Here is a 23,046-nt window from a genome sequence, read left to right on the forward strand (position 1 = left end):
TTAAGTCATAAGATTACCATCGTTACTTTGGAAGGTGGCATTCACAGTAATGACATTCGCAAATGTGTTACTTATGACTGTGAATAGAACGTGTAACAAAGAATACATCCAAACAAACAAAAATGACATGGACTATATTTGGTTGATGATTAGTTCAATAGACAGGAACAGAGAGAACAAATGTGTCTCGGGTTACATACCAGGTTGTTGTTTCTTCTGCATTCACTGAATTTCTGGTAGTATATAGGGAACTTTTCATATATATTATATCCAGCGAGAACCACAAATAAAATAAGGAACACTATGAATGGAATAAGATAGCTGTTTTGGGAATCCTTTTCTTCGGAAGAAGATTTTCCTGTAAAAAAACAAAAAGTATTTTGCTAATAAAACTTACTGGTGGTGCTAATGTTTAAATTCAAGTGTTTTGAGGTCTCGCCTTAAGGTTTCAAGAATGTTTCACTACATCACAAACACACAAACAAACTTACCTGCTGTTTTATTGGTCTGTGTCACATTCATGGTGGACATACCTTCAATAAAGGAGAAATACTAGTGAATATGTTGAGTACCATTACTGAATCTTTATATTTTGCGACTGAATAATAACGTGACCAATTGAGCAAGCAACATTGGTTGAATTAAAATTAGATTTTATAAGTATATCCATAACGTAAGCATAATGATCAATGTAATTGATGCCATCAGATAAGACGTAGGAGATATCAGTTTCTAATTATCTAGTTCAATTTGTAGATTGCATAGCAACGTTTTAAAGACAACAGAAGTATAGGCGATGAATGCAAGATTGCCAAAAATAAATGATAGTGAGCAAAATGATATGTATATATAATAAATAAAGAGATTTATATGCCACTTAGTATCCATCAATGATGTTCACTGGCGCTTTACAGTAGAAAATGTTACAGATAAGCTCTCTTATCTTAAAAAGGTATGTCTTTAGTCTTAATTTGGAAGCCTCAATACTCGGTGCAGAGCGGACAGTGTTAGGTATAGTACAATGTAGTTGGTTCCACAGAATTGCTGCAAATGGATCTATGTTGTGTGTGTGTGTGTGTGTGTGTGTATGTAAGTGTAAGTGTGATGTGAGGGGGAGATACATGTATATGTATGATTATATAAGTTGTATAGTACCTGTTCCATATGTTCCACTTGGACTCATTGTTGGTTCCATTTCTTGGGGTGAAGACGTACAACTGGTATCTGCAAGGCATTTATTTGATTAATATTACAAATTAGTAAACTTTGATATGAACTATTATACCTTCTCCTGTTTCGTTATAGACCAAATAAATCGCTTTCTAGTTGAATATATGAACGTATTTCACCCTGAGAGAAATGGTGTGCATTTGCATGCTTATTTATATTTTTAGTTATTTGAGACAAATGCATATACTGGCCTACCCAGAAAGAGCATTCCCCATAGGCACGTAGCAAGAATTGTCGCCAATTACCAATGATTTGTGTATTAAAAGGAAAGTGATTTGCATAATGATAACCTAACAACGCAACACAACACAACACAACACAACACAACGCAACACAACACAACACAATGTAACATAACACAACACCACACCACACCACACAACACAACACAACACAACACAACACAACACAACACAACATAACACAACACAACACAACACAACACTACACTACACTACAAGATTACACCATTCAACCAGAATCTAACATAGGATTATCATTCAATGAAAGTATCGACTAATCATGCTACAATGAAAATAATTAAAAACAAAAAAATTGATCATGCGCGGGATCTTATTGCCACCAATTACCAATGATTTGTGTATTAAAAGGAAAGTGATTTGCATAATGATAACATAACAACACAACACAACACAATGTAACACAACACAACACAACACAACACAACACTACACTACACTACACTACAAGATTACACCATTCAACCAGAATCTAACACAGGATTATCATTCAATGAAAGTATCGACTAATCATGCTACAATTAAATAATTAAAAAACATATTTAAACTGAATGCCTCCCGTAAGGGAATCACTAATTATGCAAATAACTCATTAAACTAAAAAAAACTATGGTAACAGGCTTTGTTTTTTTGGACAAGCGTGCTTTCTTAGGTTAATGTATGTAAGAGTGTATGATACTGCTTAATTACTGAATATCGTTTATTATTCAAAATACTCATTGAAGGAAAAAGTTGTAGCAACAAAATTTATAGGACAGGTGCGTATTATCATGGATGATGTACGTATCATATTATACGAAATTTGAAGCTTGCATTTTTAATATACAACCTAGTTACCTAAAATAATTAATTATGCAAATTTTTAATTAAAACTAAGCTATATAAAAGATTTTATAGGACACATCCGCTTTGTTATGGTTAACGTATGTATTAAATTGTAATGAAATTGAAGTATGCAGTCTTAAGATATAGCCTAATTACCGAAAATCATTAATTATGCAAATTATTCATGAACACTGTAAGGTACATCAACTAACTTTATAGGACATGCACAATTTGTTACGGTTAATGTATGTACTGAATTGTATTTAAATTGAAGTATGCAGTCGTAAAATATAGCCTAATTACAATAATCATTAATTATGCAAATTATTCATTAACGCTGAAAGGTACACCAACAAGCTTTACAGGACATATGTGATTGTTATGGTTAATGTGTGTACTGAATTATATTGGAATTGAAGTATGTATTCTTAATATACAGCCTAATTACCGAAAATCATTAATTATGCAAATTATTCATTAACACTGTATGGTGCATCAACAAACTTGATAGGACATATGTGTTTTCTTATGGTTAACGTATGTACTAAATTATGTTGAATTTGAAGTATGTATTCTTAAGATATAGCCTAATTACCAAAAATAAATAATTATGCAAATTATTCATTAACGCTGTAAGATACATCAACTAATTTTATAGGACAAATGTATGTTGTTATTTTTAACGAATATACTAAATTATATTGAAATTGAAGTATGCAGTCTTAAGATATTGTGTAATTAGTTGATTTCATTAATATGCAAATTTCTCTAATTAAACATTATCAGATCTGGCTCAAAACCTAACCAGGTCTAGCTATTACCCTAAAGATTATATATCCTAAATTTCATTACAATTGAGTCAGCCGATTTTTAGAAAATGATGACACACACACACAGACAGACAGACAGACAGACAGACACACACACACACACAGACACACATTCCCCTTTTAATACCTCCCGTACCCTTACGGGAGGTAACAAAAACTTTGATCATGCGAGGGATTTCAACTTCCAGTCATATGCGCAAACTGTCTACGGTTTGACTGAACGGAAAGCTTACTTTTATGTGATCTCCACAACATTTACCCTTGGTGTAAAAATGTGGTGAAGTGAGATCTGTGAGATTGAATAAAGGTTTTCAATATAACAGCTTTATCTTACCATACATGGAAAGCATGGAAGAAATAAAACTTCATATAGATTACAGATCATCGAAAAAGTTAGTATTTAAAAATGTATGGACCTAGACGACTTTTAAAGATAGCAATTTCGTTATATTCCCTATCAGTCTGTAAAGACGTGACAAATATATTTGAAATGAATAAAGTTGAGGAGTATGTTGATTATGTCAGTTCATGATGACTTGGCATAAATTGGCTTATATATTTTGGTGTGGAACGAATTACAAAATAATATGAGTTCTGACTGCCCATTGCCTTTAACGTAAACCATTCCACATTGAATATATTAGTTCTGCTGAATCCCATAATGCAATGTCCCACAGTAAAAATACCCAATAATGGTACAAGATTTACTTGAAATCGCTAGCAATTGTAGATGATATACAATCATAAAATGACTGTCCAGATTTCATAGATAATGAAATTGACAGGGGTGGATTTTAGTTGAGTTGAGGACATGATCAGATTAATGTACAGTTTGTTGAATAATTATTATTTTATAGACTGTTACATCAATATATGTTCCGAGATAAGAGATAAATATATTATGTTTTTTTCACATTTGTGCCAAGTTCGAATCAAACTCGCCGTGTATATTAGCGACATGGTTGTGCTCGTTACAGACAGCCTTACACCATATGGATACACACTTTAGTGGTTAAGATCGGCAATAAAATACTCCTGAAACATTGCTTATAACATGGAAAGTTCAACTTAACATAGACATCAGTGGAATGACAAGGTGGTGTTTATTTTCAATTAAAGCATTCTTCTTTCTTTAAATTACTTTTAAAGAAATGTACATATTACTTATAATATACTACATATTAAACCAAACATCTCTATATTGTGCATTCCATGTCTACAACACTGCATGTGACTGTCAAAAGATTGTCTGTATTTGATTACAAGTGGAATGAATAGCAATTGGAAGGTGAGTTTTACCTTTGTATTTCAGCAAATATTCTTCACTTTCATAGGTGTCACACTCTGTGGTTGCTAAACATGTATAATTTCCCTCATCACCCTTGGTTGGGTTATGTATGATGAGAGTACCATTTTCTTCATCTATGTCGACGCGATCATTTTCCTGAGAAAAATATATTTGACAGAATCGTCTTTAAGAAAGTCATAGTTATTCAAAATATGAATTATCATATTCTCGTTTAATACATTATGAATACATTACAAATATAGCTGTTATTTTAACCTAATGAAATTATACTTCAACACAATGCCTGAAAGCTATAATTAATATTTGAGTAGATGAATGGATGGATGGATGGATGGATGCATGGATGGTTGTGTGTTGATGGATAGATGGATGCATGGATAGGAGGATAGATAGATAGGTATGCAGACAGACAGACGGATAAATAGATAGATATATAGATATAGATAGATAGACAGACAGATAGATAGATAGATAGATAGATAGATAGATAGATAGATAGATAGATAGATAGATAGATAGATAGATAGATAGATAGATAGATAGATAGATAGATAGATAGATATAGAGTCCTTACATTGAGTGTATCACCGTCCTTCGTGAATACTATATTTTTTAGAATTTTATTTATTACACACTGCAGCTCAATTTGTTTTCCACTGGTTAGGTAGTTGTTAGTTGGCTTGATAGCTATTTGTAGAGTGTCTGAAATATGATGAGAAACAAAATTGAATTATTCAATAATCTGTACATATTAATATATAAATATAAGGTCAAACAAACACAAATTGTAAAATTTGTTACATCGTTATGCTTGATTAGTACTTATTAGTGGCATACAAGTCAAGTTGTGGTCGACCAATCAGGTAAGGGTATTTAAAAATTGACGCTGAAAATATTCAGAAGATCACCTCTATTATAATCATGTCCTGAAATATTGGGAATTATGTAGCGCCCTCACCCATCAGCATTGGCTAGTCCAATACTCCCAATATCCCGCTAGAATATGTAATAGATGTATGGTTGTGTTTTACCAGATATTCATGAAAATATATAGTTTTGATGTTTGCTTTACCTTATAACTAAAAAAAGTACCATGTTTGTGGTTAACACATCTACACTCACCAGAAACATCCACTTTGAATTTATATTTTATCACCGACTGGTTCACCAGGGTGATTTGTACTGACAGCTCATCATGTAGAACACAGCTTTGGACGACAACGTCCCAGGTGTCTTTGTAAACTCGCAGCATCGATCCGTCGTTCATGGTATCTTCGTAATCGGCATCTGCTACCAGCTGGCCTCTTCTGTCTCGTGTGTAATCGGCAATGACGTCATCTTCGCGTACAAGGGCTATGTTGTAGACCATGCTAAAGTCGAAGTCCTTTATAGGACATGTAACTATTGTTCGCCTGTTGCTGTCTGCGTTGAGCTGATTTACATTTGGGTGCTGAAGACAGTCTGGAATATATCGATAACGACAGCATATAATTTTCATTAGTTCACGACTCTCAAATAAAAACTAAACAACAAAACGAGAGAGAGAGAGAGAGAGAGAGAGAGAGAGAGAGAGAGAGAGAGAGAGAGAGAGAGGGGGGAGGGAGGGACAGACAGACAGACAGACAGGCAGACAGACAGAATAATTTTGATTACGCAGATAATTGCACGATGTCGTGCAAGATGACCTCGAATAATTGTATTTTCATTATTTACTTCTGGTAGAGGAACTACAGGATATACCGAAATCTGTCTGATTGTGTAGCTGTAGCTGTCTATATATATATATATATATATATATATATATATATATATATATATATGTAGAACACAGCTTATGTGTGTGTGTGTGTGTCTAGTCCTTTGTACAAACACAAACACAAACACAAACACAAACACAAACACAAACACAAACACAAACACAAACGCAGATAAAGGAATTGCAGGTACTCGTATCCTAAAGAGAAACAGATTACAATAATATTGATTTATAAACTTATGAATATCCTTAGTCCCCTTTCTCTATAAACTGTTGAGAATATTGCCGCCAGCTTCTCAACAAATGGCACTGTATGTATTCTTTCACACTTTGACGTATTGGTAATTTCATGTACAAGCAAATTAGCAATGCAAGTAGGTGCAACAAACAAAAAACAAACAAACAATCAATCAACTTCAATTTCCTGTCCCTACGGAAGTCCTTGACTTCACGTCTGAATCTGTAAGACTAATTTTTTAATTGACATTCTATATTCATCACTTACCAATAGACGTCACAGTGGAGTATGCGGTCTCTTCCTGGCTAGTGAAATTAAGCAAGCGGTAGGTTGCTTTATCAGTTGAGAAACCATTTACCAGTAATGACAAGTTACCACCATCTAGCTTCACCTCATGCCCCTTGATAGAATTGTCTGTCAGGCCAGTTTTGGTACAGCCCACATATGATTGTATTCCTTAAAACGCAGACAGAATGAAGTAAAATGTCATTGATTTTGTAAAAAACAACAACATAATATTTGATCAATATACAACTACTATATACATATTATGTATGTATTAGTTGTAAGTTTTTCAAATAGACATTCTGAGATGCTAGACCTAGAACAAGTCGTGTAGGGTTTGGGTTAGGTCAAGCCGAAATAGTTTTGTTAAACATCCAACCAAGTCTATCCCGCTTGGTAAATACACGTAGGTTGTATCTTTTCAAGGAATCATTATAATGAGCTATTTATACCTACGATAAAACTTGAGTTTAGATTGTACTACTAACTACTGTACCCTCATGGGTGTATGGCTATCACAAAAATAAGACAATAGGAATTAGACTAAACTATGACACTACCAGTAAAAATCACTAGAAAACGTCAAAAGACAACTGTGCAGTGAACTTGAGATTTAAAATGTGTCCATTTAACTCTATGTTTTGGCTCTGAGTTGACGTTCCTTTGATTTTGACCTTCAAAAATCTGACATATGGCATATGGCACGATCGACTTACCGTTTATTTCTCTTTTGACACAAAATGCAACATCACCAGTTGTGTCTTCCAAGGGATTGATACCACTTTGGATAATGACAGTACTATTAGTTTGGATGAAAGCGTCTTTACCAAACAGTATCTTCACGACGTCTGGTTATGGGAAGAGATTAGGAGTAAAGTGAGAACTAAAGCAATACAACAAAGCCTTTTAATTTTATACTGACAAAGTAAAACAAACAACAACAACCGCGTTGCTTAAAAATATTGATACTTAGCCTTCATATGTTATTCTTTGTATCTGTTGTGATGAGCAGCTGATCAATGAATGCATTGATGGACGGAAGGGTGGGCATCTAGAAGGGTGGGGTAGAGGTTGGATGGGTGGATGGATGGATTGATGGGAAAATGAATGGATGGATAGGTGCGTGGATAAACGAAAGAATGAATGAATAAACGAATTGAGGGATGAATGAATGGATGGATGGATGGATGGATGGATGGATGGATGAATGAGTGAGTGAGTGAGTGAGTGAGTGAGTGAGTGAGTGAGTGAGTGAGTGAGTGAGTGAGTGAGTGAGTGAGTGAGTGAGTGAGTGAGTGAGTGAGTGAGTGAGTGAGTGAGTGAGTGAGTGAGTGAGTGAGTGAGTGAGTGAGTGAGTGAGTGAATGAACGAATGGGCTTTCGGTGCTGCGGGCGAATGAGTGAGTGAGTGAGTGAGCGAGCGAGCGAGTGAGAGAGCGAGTGGGGCAGGGGTGGGAGGGTTTTTAAGTGATTGGATTCGTGGTGGGGATGAGGGTCTGAGAGGCTGGATATTTATACACACTGATTGTAAGGCATATGATATTTTGTCTGTTCGATGAAATAATTGAGTTGAACAAAAGCATGCATATTGCTATTGCTGGCATCACGTTTTAAAGGGGACATACTAGGATAAATTACCTTTATCATGCTCTGGATCAACTGTGGTAAACCCAAATGCCATTGGAAGGTGTGTCATCAACCGCAGGAATAACATTGTAAATAAGAACGTTGTTATTCTTGTACCAATGTCCATATTTCAAGCCTTCTGTAAATAAATCGTAAAAAAGGAACGATCGAGTCATGTTACCATGTAAGTAAATTGATGATAATGTATCGTTTAGTCGGACATAACATTATCAAATGGTTTGACATAAAGAAATTGCCGGTTATCATGTAATGCAAGTGTGATGATTTCTGGCAACACACATTTGCACGCATGCACGCACACACTTTGAAACAGAAACAGACCCACACATAGACATAGACACTGACACTGACACAGACAGACACGGACACAGATACACTCAGACAGACAGACAGACAGACATTCATACATACATACATACATACATACGTACGTACGTACGTATGCAAGCATACACTAGTATGATATATGTAATATATATATATATATATATATATATATATATATATATATATATATATGTGTGTGTGTGTGTGTGTGTGTGTATGTGTGTGTGTTTGTGTGTGTGTCAACAGACACATATTCAGACTTCAGTAAATGATTATACACAATATATATGATGTTGAATTTGGCCATATGCCAAGTTGTTTTTGTTTTCCAAGAAATACGAGGCTTTGCAATTCACCAAATTCTAACTAAGTGATATAAGGAACCATTCCAACGATTACGAGTACATTTTAGTGTTCTTAATTAGTTTTCACTTTCGTTTTGAATTTAGTGAACGCTATTCATCCAGCAACATGCATTGTCATAACTGTACAGTGCCTGCGTTCCTAGCCATGCCAGAGACCAAAGTCCAACACACAGTGAGAACCACTTTCCAACAAATTTGCTGCTCAGCGATCGTCTTTATAGAAGGTATGATTAATACTATTTGTTAACTCAACGTAATGCAGTTATTAATGTAGAATAGTCATGTGATTCACACAATGTGCATGTATCTAGATCTTTGACAATCAGCGGTTGATACTTGGTATGCCATAGGCCCACATGTCGTTTACAGACAAACTTGGCAAATTTGCTATGGTGTAAACTAACGGCAATACGTCCAATTCTGTATCCTCTGAAATATACATGAGTACGATTATGATGTCAATTACATAGCTGCGTTGATTGGGACATATTGCGTTGAAGTATTGGCCAGATTGAATTTACACACGCCTTCATATGTATTACTGGCGTGTTCCATTGAAATACTTTAGATTCTCCGAGCAGTTTCAACTGAAATGAAACATCAGCCTTCGTTGGTGATATAACTTTGAGAATACATTTATTTTGGAATTAGATTAATTAGCAAGTGAACTCGTACAATCATTATTACATTATTATAACACGAATGAGTATTAACGTTCCTGTGTTAAATTCTGTACATGTAAGTAGGTCAGAAACATACAAGTAAAACATCAAAGGGGTGTAGAAGTGTGTGTTACATACGCGTAGCATCATAGTCATATGATCCGAATGTAGCCCAAACGTTCTGCATAATCAGACGATGCGTACGTCAAAAGGGCGTTTTTCACGTAACTGTAAATCGTCCAGTTAAGTTTTAGCCATTTTTCATATATCATATATCGTAATTTGTTATGCTAAAGTACGGAAATATAACTGTAACTTAATTGTAAGATTTTTCCTTTGGGTAATTGCATGAAAAATGTCTGAAGTAAAGACAAGTTTGAAAAAGAAGGTCATGTGACTTGGAAAGAAGATTCTAACGCATGCGTGCACATTTCACTCTTTCTCAGTCTTTCAAGTTTGTGTTCTGAACGCGTACCAAAACGCAACTTTCCACACGTCATTACGTGTAAGTATGCATAATCATATTATTTATTATTATTAGTTGGTAGTACATCAAATTATTTCATGTCCTTCACATTAATGACTGAATATCGGCTATATCTGTCGTAGAGATTCAGCATATAAATAAATATGTTGAAATACTGGGCTAGATTTTCGACGTAGAATTGTTACCATGCTGGTGACTGTGGTACTGAACATTTGTTATTTCCAGCATCACTTTTAGGCATTGACAAAAGCAAACAAAATAGCAGAATAGTACAGAGTAAGAAACTTGGAAGAAAAAGCATGGTTGGGATGCAAACGTATTCACTGTTTGAAACGATCATTTTATCAAATGATGAACGTGACCTTGAACTTTTGTCCATCTCCCCCAAACTTTTATAGCGTGGGAAATCTTTTCATATGCTGACCGCATTAATACTGAAAGAGACATGACGGGACACGGGACATTACAGCCTATATATTTGATTGCCTGCCACTTAATTAATAGTCTTCATCCTCATTGAAGTATAATTTGTGCACGTGTCCCAATATAATATGTAAGGCTCGTTAACTGGTCACGTGGGAGTCAGGTCAGACAAACATTACTGGCATTTAGATTGGATAACAGAATGGCCTGTGGCGCCCATGTTGTTTGTCCATATGTTGAGAAAACGAAAACATTTAATGAGGCTTTCCAACATCTTATGTTGGTTCTGAATTTCGAATTTTTGACTGCTTTTAATTCTTAACAATAGTCAGAATACAATAGTAAGAATTGTCAGAGGTGTATCAATTGTTTCAAGCATGGAGGATCTAGCTGGCAACTACGTCACAGGATTAAGTATCATACATCGTTGGGTCCTTATTCTGTGTATTATACGTAAGTATACGTTTTATAAAGTCAGAGTGTGTTTTTTTCGAAGATGATAACAGTGTTTAAGCTCAAGTGATTCAACAGATCTTTCGAATTATCAAGAAATTGTTGATAATATGGTGGGCGTTGATACCCTAGGTCTCTTGACCTTTGCACACTATTTTTCCTTTAATTGTAGCAGATAATGACAGGTTTTGTGTTGCCATAGGAACAATAAAAATTTATAGAAAGAAACATAATTCTGTTAGTCGTAGTAAAGAAGCATATTTTTCAAAAAACATCGACTCATGCTGACGTCGATATTTAAGGACATAGCTATTGAAAACTGTCACAGCAACTGAACTATAAATAGACCCGAAACTAAAATGTAATCTATTAAGTTAAACTTAAAGTGTTGTTCGTATAGTGTCATACAGTATAATAAATTTGTATAATAAATGACCATCTGCCTAACATCTACGGTACCAACCATGACTTGCTATTAACGACAACTACTATATTACCTAAAGTAATCATGTCGATAAATCAACATAGCCTAAATATGCCGCAGCAAAACCAACAAAACATTGGAATTCTACATGTATATCTGACTTACTTTCTGAAAAAAAATATCAGAGACTGATTGCACTGGACATTTTTTTCTAATTGATTTGTGTATTTTTCTGTTCTCCCTTTACTGTATATTTTGCCAAAAGAATACTGGTTAATATTCAGACTGTCAACACTTTGCTATTTCCTTGTGCCACAAGCTTGACTATTTTATTCCCTATCCAAAAATTTAAAGTATAATTTCATACATACTATCTACTTAACTGTTGGCTCATTTGACTTTGGTATGTTGTACATTTTTAGGCATGTTTTGAGGATTTTATAAGGCTTAGCTTGTAATTTTGTTATTTTAAAGAATATTAAAACAATTGGCGTGTTGGAAGATACTGTTTTCTGATTAGTACACCCATGCCATGATACGTTCGCATTATGTTGAGTTTACTTGGACTGTTTTTCATAGGTGGGCCATTTTTTACTGTTCTAGTCTCTTACCGTTTCAGTTTTTGTTCTGTCGTCCTTTTTTTACACACTTTTCAAAATCTTATTGGATTCGCTTACTTTGTTTACATTTGGCCCTTGCAAAAGACTGTCTGTGCACAGTCAAAACGTCGGGTTTCAAATGAAGCAGAAGTTTTAGTCAGACATGAACGTGTCCTTTACATCAAATACAACTTACGCCATACTCAAGTCAATATGTGTTGAAAAGTTGTGGGACAATTTCCCTATATTTGTGCTATGAACTCGAATTATAATGTCGTAATTAAATCCTAACTGACTTTGAACTCTGCCAGGTAATCCCACTATGACACGTGTTGTACATGTGTTAGCAATTTTATGAAGAGAATCAATAGTAAAGTCCTTTCTGGAAACGAATAAGTCAGTAGACATGAGCATGGGGGCTCACCACGTCACAACTGCTTTGTGAGAGTGAGTGTGTTGTGTGGTCTCCTGTGACAGGAACAAACTCCATGGCTGCGGCATCAACCCACCCAAAATCAATTGAGTGCTAACAATGCACCTTTGAAACGTACCAAATATTGAACTACTTACTCCTTCCCCTCCCTGAAAACCAGTTCTAACGCTGTCAATAGTCAACGCAATATACAAAGATACCTTATATCGAACTCTAACCTATACAGTCATGTTTTGTGAACTATGATAACTGTAACAAATATCAATTTTCCAATATCCTCACATATCTTAATAGCCAGGGGTGGCGTTCGTCATTTTTAACTGGCTGGGGGGGGGGGTATTTGTTAGGATGGGGGCTTTTAAATAACGTTTTCGAAAACACTACTTGAAGTGTGGCAGGGGGTGTCACTATGGAAGACAACAAGAAATGTCACCATGGTGACGTGATATGCCGAACCGTAATGTCACAAACTTTTCGACAATGTGAGAAGGGGTGACCCCCTCCCATGCTGAAATCGAACATAAGGACATATAAGAAGCCATTTAGAGGCAATGTCAAACTATGCATATAATGTCAAGCAATCTAATATTGACTAGAAGTCAGCTTACATCTAATCCCAAAACATAGAGAAAGAGGTTTCGATGCGACTAGCACACTTTCATCAGGCTAATCAGAGAAATTACGAAAACAAACCAAAGTATTAGAAAATCTGAACGTACAAAATAAACTAATCACATGACAAAATAGGAGGGAATGGAACTCCGCAAATGTCTAGTATTGAATTCCTGTAGGTCCATAGTCATTCAGTCTATGACGATACATCGTTCAGAATACGCGCATCTGTATACTTTCTAATTGTGTTATTTCCGTATCTGGGTTAGGTAAATGGCAAATGATCGTGGCTGATAGAACATTGTCTACTAGAATATGTCCTGTCGTTCTGAAGTGGGGTACAACATATACAGATCAATCTTTTCAGCTTGTTTTGATATTTGAGCGATGGCAATTCATTCTCATATCGAAAGGGTGTGTTGTCGTGCTGACGTACTGAATATTGCATATATATATAATATTCTATAATTAAAATATACTGTTACGAGTCACAGATCTAAATTATGTCCATTCAGGATATTTTGGTAAATTTTCATTATGAACTCTAAATTGAAGTCAAAAAGCATTTAAACTTTGTACAAACAGTGACATTCCGTTGCGTAACAACATAGGTCTTTGACATCTCTACATGGGGTGTTTCTGAATTGTTTGTACCAGGTACGATTGAATTGTCAATAAGTTTTATTATGACATGACTATTTTATGGTCTTTGAGATATGAACTTGTATTACTAATCTAGGGAAGGTGATTGGATATTAGATCTCGGATGATGTCTTTCATCATAAGACTTAAGAATACGTCATACTCTAAGAATAGAGATTTTGTGTAAACTTTGAAATGTATTTAAGTTGGGTTTTTAGCCCAGCTCGAGAGGAGAGGCGGAGACGGAGATTGGTCATGTAATAAAATCAACCAAGTGGTTAGCTTGGCGTTCGTTGAACCAGATACGTATGTTACGTTGTGAGTTCTACTCAACACAAGCCAAGTCGGTACGGTACCTCGTAGAAGAGATGGTTTGAGAAGAAACTAGTTGGTCGGCTAATTCAACGTTATAGTCTTAAATGGAACAGACTGACGATTGGAACAGCAGTGCGAGTGAGTACTTCCCCAATTGAACATTAAATATCGATAAACTGCACAGTAAGCCGATCAACAGCGTTTCAATGGTGGAGTAAATCCGGGGCTTGGCCATGTATCTGGTTCTTGAACTGACATTGTATTCTCCGAAACTAATGAACTCCGAAATGAACGATTGACACTTGAGTAATACACTGTAACAGTTGTATGATTGAACTTGATGGACCGCACCCAGTATGTTCGTTTGCCGTAACTATATGAACACTGATGTATTAATGATTAACGCTTTTTCGACTTACAACACATAATGGGACTTGACCTATTGCCGCCCAAATTTACAGGCGATGAAATAGTGAAGAAATGGCTTTGTAAATTCGATGCATTTATTAGTTTGAAAGGATACAACGATGACCAAAGTTTGCATACCTTCACTCTATTGCTAACTGGAGAGGCCGAACGATGGTTTGTATCATTACCAGAAGAAGTTGCAGTCAACTGGGCTTACGTGCGACAGGCTTTCATAGGGCGTTTTCAAGATGGGGGTCCAAGATGGAAGGTGGACCAAGACTTGCAGAGAATCAAACAAAATGACGATGAGAATATTGAAGAATATGCGTCTCGTGTAAGGGACATATTGTGTCGTTATGGTAGAGATATTAATGGCGAGGAAATCTTGAGTATTTTTTTGCAGGGGATGAAACGTTCGTTATTTGGACCTGTTGTTCTGAAAGAGCCAACGAGCTTCAGAGAAGCAGTAAATTTTGCACGTTTAGCAGAAATGGTACAGGATTTGGATGGTCAAAGGAAAATGGGAGTGGAAAAGTCAACATCGAATCCAGGGGCCAGCGACCGTGACATCCTTCAGCAAACATGTGACTCTCTTACTGACGCACTCAACTTGAATACCCGTCTACATGAACAGCTTATTTCGAAGATGACATCACAAGACAAGCCAAACAGGGACGATCAACATTTCACAAGTCATGCGGTAAGACAGAACACTTTCACATCTGATCCATACTCTCGAGAACTTAAGACTAATAGACATGGACCAACTTATGGAGGTCAACAGATCAGATCAGGTGAACCAGTATGTCGATTATGTAACAAGCCAGGACACACTAGCCCTTCATGTGAAATGCACAGTGATCGTCAGTTAAATAGTAATACATATAATGCTAACTTGTCTATTAATTCACCTACGCTTAGCAGTATTAGTACAGATAAGATGCATAATAGCAATTTGATTAATGTTAGGATTTATGGTAAGAATGTTAATGCTTTGGTCGATACAGGTTCTTCAGTTACAGTAGTTACGAGTAAATTATTGAAGGAAATACCAGAACTTAGACGTGTACAAGTAGTAAAGTCTTCTCATGATTATATAACAGTAGCTTCAGGTGGTAGGTTACCAGTTCGAGGTTTAATTAATATTCCAGCTATTATAAATAATCGTAGTGTCCTTATGCCAGCTCACCTTGTAGACAATCTTAATAAGCCACTAATCATAGGTGTCGATTTCATGAAAATGCATAGAGCGATTATAGATATGGCCAAGAATAAATTGCGTCTTCGTTCGAAGCTATTTATGCGATCTGCTGACAAATATTTAATTCCTGCGAAATCAGAATGTATTATATCTGCGCGGCTTCCATCTCACGTTGGTGATGGAATACTTGGCACCACGCCTAATATTAAATCTTTGTGTCACCTTGGCTTAGTAACAGCGCGTGTACTGGCTAAAACTGAGAATGATTTAGTTCCAATTAGAATTGCTAATGCAAGCGACAATGATGTTACTTTGAGGAGGAATACAAGGCTAGGTGTTTTTAAACCACTATCTGATGGTGATCAATTGTATAATATTGACTTGGGCGCTAATCAGACGTATCCCCCTATTGCTAATCCTTTGACACGGGAACAGAGAGAATTCTTTTCTGATTTTGACTGGACTGACCATGACTTATCTGACCAACAACTTGAACAATTACAGTCAGTTCTATGGCAGAATAGGGATGCTTTCGTTGATAAATCAGGGACGTTAGGTTATTGTGATGTCATTAAGCATAGAATTGAATTAAATGAGAATGCAAAACCTGTCTCTCGGCCACCATATCGTGTCTCCCCAGACAAACGCAAAGAAATAAGGTCTCAGTTAGATAATTTACTTGACCAGGGTGTTATTACACCTTCAACTTCACAGTATAGTAGTCCACTGTTATTGGTCAAGAAACCGTCAGGTGCGTATAGACTAGTTATTGATTATAGGGAATTAAATAAACAGACAGTGCCAATCGTATTTCCCTTGCCTGGTTTGCAAGATTGTCTAGACATGATAGGAGATAAGTCTCCTAAATATTTCACTACCCTTGATATGACGTCTGGGTTTTGGCAGTTGGCAATAGATGAGAGGGATTCCCACAAAACGGCATTTGTTAGTTTAGATGGGAAATATGAATGGAATACTTTACCTCAGGGTTTACGTAATTCTAGTGCTTCGTTTCAACAGACAATGCAGCATTTATTTCGAGAATTAATTTGGAGCCACCTCGTCGTCTATCTCGATGATCTTGTTGTGTACAGTAATACTTTTGATAATCATCTGCTTCATATAAATAATGTTTTGACACGATTGCGAGAAGCAGGTTTGAAACTGGGTCCAAAGAAGTGCCACTTTGGTAGGAAGAAAATTAAGTTCTTGGGTCATATTCTGACTAAGGATGGTATCTCCGCGGATCCAGCTAAGATTTCAGCTGTTGAGAGTTTTCCAGTCCCTACAAATGTTTCTAAGGTCAAGAGCTTTCTAGGTCTGGCAGGTTTCTATCGCCGTTTTATCAGAGATTTTTCTAAGATTGCCCATCCACTTCATAATTTATTGCATAAGAACAAAGTGTTCAAATGGACGGATGAATGTCAACAGGCATTTGATACCTTGAAACGAAAACTAGTGACAGCTCCATTGTTAGGATTTCCTCAATACAATGATCCGTTCATCCTGTATACCGACGCATCTGCATTTAGTGTAGGGTACGTTTTAGCACAAAAACAGGATAAACTAGAACGACCGATTGCTTATGGTGGTCGTTCTCTAAGTTCGCGCGAACGGAAATATTCGACGACAGAACGAGAAGCTATTGCTTTACTACATGGGTTATCGCAGTGCGACCCTTATCTAAGAGGTAATCGTTTTACGGTGATTACTGATCATGCTAATTTACCATATTTGTTCAAAATGAAATCACCTAGTGGTAGAATAGCACGATGGATTATGCGAGTTCAAGAGTATGATTTCGATATTCAACACAGACCGGGCAAAAAGATTCCCCACGCGGACGGGTTATCGCGTAGAGAATATGAACAGGCAGGGAGCCAAAATTCTGACTTCAGTAACCCAGATACACCTGCATTTGAGCCTACAATGAGCAATGACATAAAGGTCGACGACGATAACACTAGAGGGTCAAGTACACATATGGCCAATGTTAATATGGTGAATTTGGATAAGTCAAACAAATCAGATGACTCTGATATTGACATCAGTGAATTATATAACACCTTACAAACGGTTGCCAGTACAAATAGTGTTGAGACTAGTACTGATAGTCAATCCCAGGGGTCAGTCACAGTAAATGATGATTGTGTACTCAATAATGACTTACATTCCAATACGACAACTGATAGAATTTCGCGCTTACAGCATAGTGACAGTCATTTAGTTCCAATGATTAAGTTCTTAACAAGTGGGGATTTACCAAATGATAAAAAGTTGGCCAAACGTATCGCAAACACACAGGCAAATTATTTGTTGCTCAATGGAATTTTGTATCATTTATGGTCACCGTCGGGAAAGTCTGCTCTAGCTAAGGATTGTATTAGACAATTAGTTATTCCACGGTCACTTCAATTGTATGTAATAAAGCGGATTCACGATGACGTAACAGGAGGTCATCTCGGGACGTCGCGATGTTTATATGCAATTCGGTCACGATATTATTGGGATGGGATGAATAAGGATATCACAGATTATGTAGCATCGTGTGCACGTTGTCATACTAGAAAGAGAGGTCGTCGGTTCAAAGGTCACTTAATTCCACTGAAAGTCACGGGAGTTATGCATAGACTTGGCATGGATTTTTTAGGGCCACTGAAAAAGACAAAAAGTGGGAATGTGCATATTTTAGTTGTGACGGAATATTTGACTAAGTTTGCGTGGGCATTCGCAGTACCTAATACGAAAGCAGAAACTGTTGCTAGAGTATTGTTTCGAGAAATATTTTGCACTTTCGGTTTTCCAAATTCTATTCTCTCAGATCAAGGTTCGTCATTTATGTCACATGTTATGAAAGAAGTTTGTCGCTATTTCGATATTACAAAGAAGCGTTCATCTCCGTATATGCCATCGGTAAATGGGCTGACAGAACGTTTTAACAGAACTCTGATAGATATGATTTCTATTTACACGAATCGACTAGGTGATGATTGGGACATTTTTCTACCGTCAGTTTTATTCGCATACAGGTCTACGCCACATGACACGACGAAAATGTCACCATTCAGGGCATTGTTTGGGGTCGAGCCAAGACTACCGGTTGATACTGAATTAATACCACAACTTGGTGCGTCACACAACGCGAATTTATTCTTAGAGGAAATGGCTCGGTGCCGCAATTTGGCTGTATCATTAGCGAAAGAGAATATCGAAAAGGCACAAGCAAAGATGAAAAAGAGATATGATAAATCTGCACAAGCTGAGAATACATTTAAAGTAGGTGACATAGTATATCTTCATCATCCGGCTGTGAAGCCCGGTTACGCCAAGAAGTTTCACAAATTCTTCCGCGGACCATATCGCATTAAGGAGCAAATTTCACCGGTAAATTTCAAACTGCAACATGTTGAAGGCACAAGACCTTATGGGAAAGTTATTCATGCTAACCGACTCAAGCATGCAAAGTTGAGACCACGACGTCTATTAAGTAATGATGATCAGGAATCAATTGATGAATCAGACAGTGCAACTCAGATACAGAGCGATAATCACTTATCACACCCAGTGAATGATGATAACGGTCGTGACTATCATATGTATTCGGATACAGAAATTTATGATTTATCAGACACGTCCAGTGAAAGTGTATCTGAATCAACTGATCACTCTATACAGCCAAGAAAAATAGATAAGAAAGTAGCTGTTAGAAAGAGAGCAGAAAGACGTATCGCTCGTAAAATAGCACATAGCATACGTGAAACTCGTAGTAGTTCAGGGAATCGCGACGAAGTCTCAACCCATGAAAGTGCTGATACTTCCGATTCAAACGATACAGTACGTTCAAATCGGTCCCCTGCGCGACATCCCATTGATTATGATAGTGACAGTTTGGCTGGAGAAAATGAATATGTTGGTGATGACACATATTATCGTATAGAAAAGATTTTACGCGGACGATACAAAAATGGCATTTTAGAATATCTGATAAAATGGGAGGGATACCCTAATTCAGACAATTCATGGATTCCAAGGGATTACTTGAATGAAGTTGCCCTTCAATCTTTACGCGACAATCCAGTTGTCATTACGGGTAAGTCACGCCCAACTTAATAGCAAACCAAAGGTTGTTGCCAGGAACCGCCGAGTTTACAGATATGGCTCATAATGTCTTCTTTATCTTAGCATTGTTTCTGTTACGATATTTATTGTTTCAAGATTGCAGCCCAAGTTGTATCTGCACTTTATGGCAATGCTTCAGGTGTGCACTGTTTACATAACATTACATTTGTCTTCATATATTAAACTAATGTGTGTTCACCGATTCTTATACACAAAATTGTTGTCATAACTCATAATTGTCAACCTTGTATCCAATCGCATCGTGTACTTACTTTTATCTTTCTTTTCATCCTTGCAGTTGCTTTGATGAATATTCTGTTTGATAGAGTTTACTTAGTATATTTTTGCTGGGGTTCTTTACTATAGTATGTTTGAGTGCATAGTATGATTGAGTGAGTGTTTGTATAGTCAGGCCTGACGCTGTATAATTGTGATGTTATGATCGGGAAATATTCGTTTATTGGCAACTCATCAGACATAAAACTCTTTAAAGGTAATTTGTTTATTTTCATCTGCGTGTGTATTATTTCATAATATTTCAATACATTAGTTCCAAAGTCTTAATGATCAGAGGTACATGTGTTCCTTTTCATGTTTCTAGCTTCCATTTCCTTTATGTGTTTGATCATTTCATGCTTTCATATATCTGCTGAACTTCAAGTGACATAGTTGTCCATTTGTTTTTTTTGTTTTTCATTTGTGGCAATACTGTTTACTGTTTATTGATTAAGCTCAATATCTTGAGTATGTTTACCACCTCGATATGAAAAAAGGTTCCCTTTGTTTGATAGTTTCTTTTGGATTATTTGGTTATCTCTGCCGATAAGTTTCAAGTTCAAATAACTATTATTCTTTGTTAGATAGCGGGTGTGTTTCAATTAGGTGCTGACAGGTATATCTAGTTTTGAGATAAGTTAAAGTTGGCATTTTCGACTGTTTTAGAGTACTACCGACTTACATGTACAGTCAGAAGGTTCCTTGGCAAACCACTTCAGTCCTGGACGCAGGACAATGTTATATTGTTTACCTAGGGACAAGCATGCATTCTTTCTGTAGATTGGTTAGTTTACGTTTGTTTACTCTTCTCAAGTATGATACGTATATGTGACACACGGTGTAGTGGGTTATATAATATTACGAAATACATATTGCGATAGGGCCCTCTGACACTCCATAGGTTATTTACAGAGTGTTTATGGGTTGACACAGTCCATTGACATTTGCACATTACTTTGTGTGATATAGATATGTATTTATTAGTCATGACGTAGCGATTGACGTTGACTGACTATTTTCATGATAAGAATCCTCTAAAGTCTATGGTTTATTTTACGTATTTGGCGATAATAGGGTGCGTTTGATGTCGTCCTGGAACATATATGCAATACACGGCATCATCTCCCCGCTACTTGCGACATTACGTAACCTTTATGGCTTGCGAAAATTACAAATTTATACTATGCTTTGATGCGATAAAAAATTAGTGATAATGCGTAAGATATATTGTCTTAGACTGGCATACTGACTTCCGATTATCATTTAGATACTCTTTATTATATGATAGCTTACTAGGTATGATATGTTTACATTTTATTATTTTAGTCAACTCCTTTTACATATATTATTACACAGCAACAATTACTCATTTCGAATTTGATCTGAGATTTATTCAAATCATTAATTTTAGCTGTTTTTATCAGTTCAACGTAATTATTAGAATATTCTGTCAAAGTTGGAGTTATTTTTTAAGTGATACATTTTACTTATCTGGTGATTTGAAGTTGGGCACTTTACTGCTTTTTGATTGTTTTGTTGTTACATGGTACTACAAGCAATTTATTTGACTATATTTAGTTAAGTCACATGATAACTGATTCAATTTTGATTTACAACAATGTTGCATTACTACTCTAGTATTTTATTTCAAGTATTGCATATCAATTTTCGAATCATTTTTTTTCTAACATTTCACTTTCTTTACTTTATATTTCTTAGTTAGGCAAAATGGTACGATATTTTTCGCGAGGAGAGATGTCAATCATTTATGTTGAAGCGAGGGCGCTTCACAGTGAAGGTGGGCGCTGTGTTACGAGTCACAGATCTAAATTATGTCCATTCAGGATATTTTGGTAAATTTTCATTATGAACTCTAAATTGAAGTCAAAAAGCATTTAAACTTTGTACAAACAGTGACATTCCGTTGCGTAACAACATAGGTCTTTGACATCTCTACATGGGGTGTTTCTGAATTGTTTGTACCAGGTACGATTGAATTGTCAATAAGTTTTATTATGACATGACTATTTTATGGTCTTTGAGATATGAACTTGTATTACTAATCTAGGGAAGGTGATTGGATATTAGATCTCGGATGATGTCTTTCATCATAAGACTTAAGAATACGTCATACTCTAAGAATAGAGATTTTGTGTAAACTTTGAAATGTATTTAAGTTGGGTTTTTAGCCCAGCTCGAGAGGAGAGGCGGAGACGGAGATTGGTCATGTAATAAAATCAACCAAGTGGTTAGCTTGGCGTTCGTTGAACCAGATACGTATGTTACGTTGTGAGTTCTACTCAACACAAGCCAAGTCGGTACGGTACCTCGTAGAAGAGATGGTTTGAGAAGAAACTAGTTGGTCGGCTAATTCAACGTTATAGTCTTAAATGGAACAGACTGACGATTGGAACAGCAGTGCGAGTGAGTACTTCCCCAATTGAACATTAAATATCGATAAACTGCACAGTAAGCCGATCAACAGCGTTTCAATACTTTGAAATGTCAAGTACATTTCAATTATACTTAAAATATAAATTTACAATAGTTGGATCTTCAATTTGGTCACAAAACTACAGATTGTAAAATGTTACCCTTCCCATGTTGCTGAATTCGTCGTTTGTCTTGAACGATTTCCTAACTTGCGACTGAAGTTAAATTGCCTTCTTGTCCCTTACCCTCCAGTGGAAGACTGGTCTGTTAGCCTACAGCATGCTAAATAAACGTAACTATGAACTTTGCCATGTAATCCCAGTATGAAAACGCTTTGAACTTTAAATTGTATCAAGAATCAATAGCAAGAATTTTCTGGAAACTATAAATAAGTCAGAAGAGTCGAATTCGAACATAAAGGTTCATGTCATAAACTACTGTGTGAGACCTTGCTAATTGTTGTAAATGTGTGGTCTGCTGTGGCAGCC

The 23,046-nt window shown here is 36.1% G+C and overlaps 1 protein-coding gene across 3 annotated transcripts in view; it reads right to left on the minus strand.

Moving 5' to 3' along the window:
- The window catches only part of LOC144448277 (uncharacterized), a 66,510-nt gene that overhangs the window by 1,798 nt on the left and 41,666 nt on the right, over window positions 1-23,046 (minus strand). For 2 of the 3 annotated variants that reach the window (XM_078138459.1, XM_078138460.1), the window contains exons 2-10: window positions 8,371-8,497; window positions 7,450-7,581; window positions 6,716-6,904; window positions 5,577-5,915; window positions 5,029-5,156; window positions 4,445-4,589; window positions 1,156-1,224; window positions 492-533; window positions 201-358 (exon numbers count right to left, since the gene is read on the minus strand). In XM_078138459.1, coding sequence (XP_077994585.1) covers window positions 201-358; window positions 492-533; window positions 1,156-1,224; window positions 4,445-4,589; window positions 5,029-5,156; window positions 5,577-5,915; window positions 6,716-6,904; window positions 7,450-7,581; window positions 8,371-8,485 — 1,317 coding nt within the window. In that variant the 5' untranslated portion in view covers window positions 8,486-8,497. The remainder of the gene's footprint in view (window positions 1-200; window positions 359-491; window positions 534-1,155; window positions 1,225-4,444; window positions 4,590-5,028; window positions 5,157-5,576; window positions 5,916-6,715; window positions 6,905-7,449; window positions 7,582-8,370; window positions 8,498-23,046) is intronic. The other variant, XM_078138461.1, reaches the window with a different exon arrangement.

Source organism: Glandiceps talaboti, chromosome 17 (genome assembly GCF_964340395.1).
Source record: "Glandiceps talaboti chromosome 17, keGlaTala1.1, whole genome shotgun sequence".
Classification (NCBI taxonomy): Eukaryota; Metazoa; Hemichordata; class Enteropneusta; family Spengelidae; genus Glandiceps; species Glandiceps talaboti.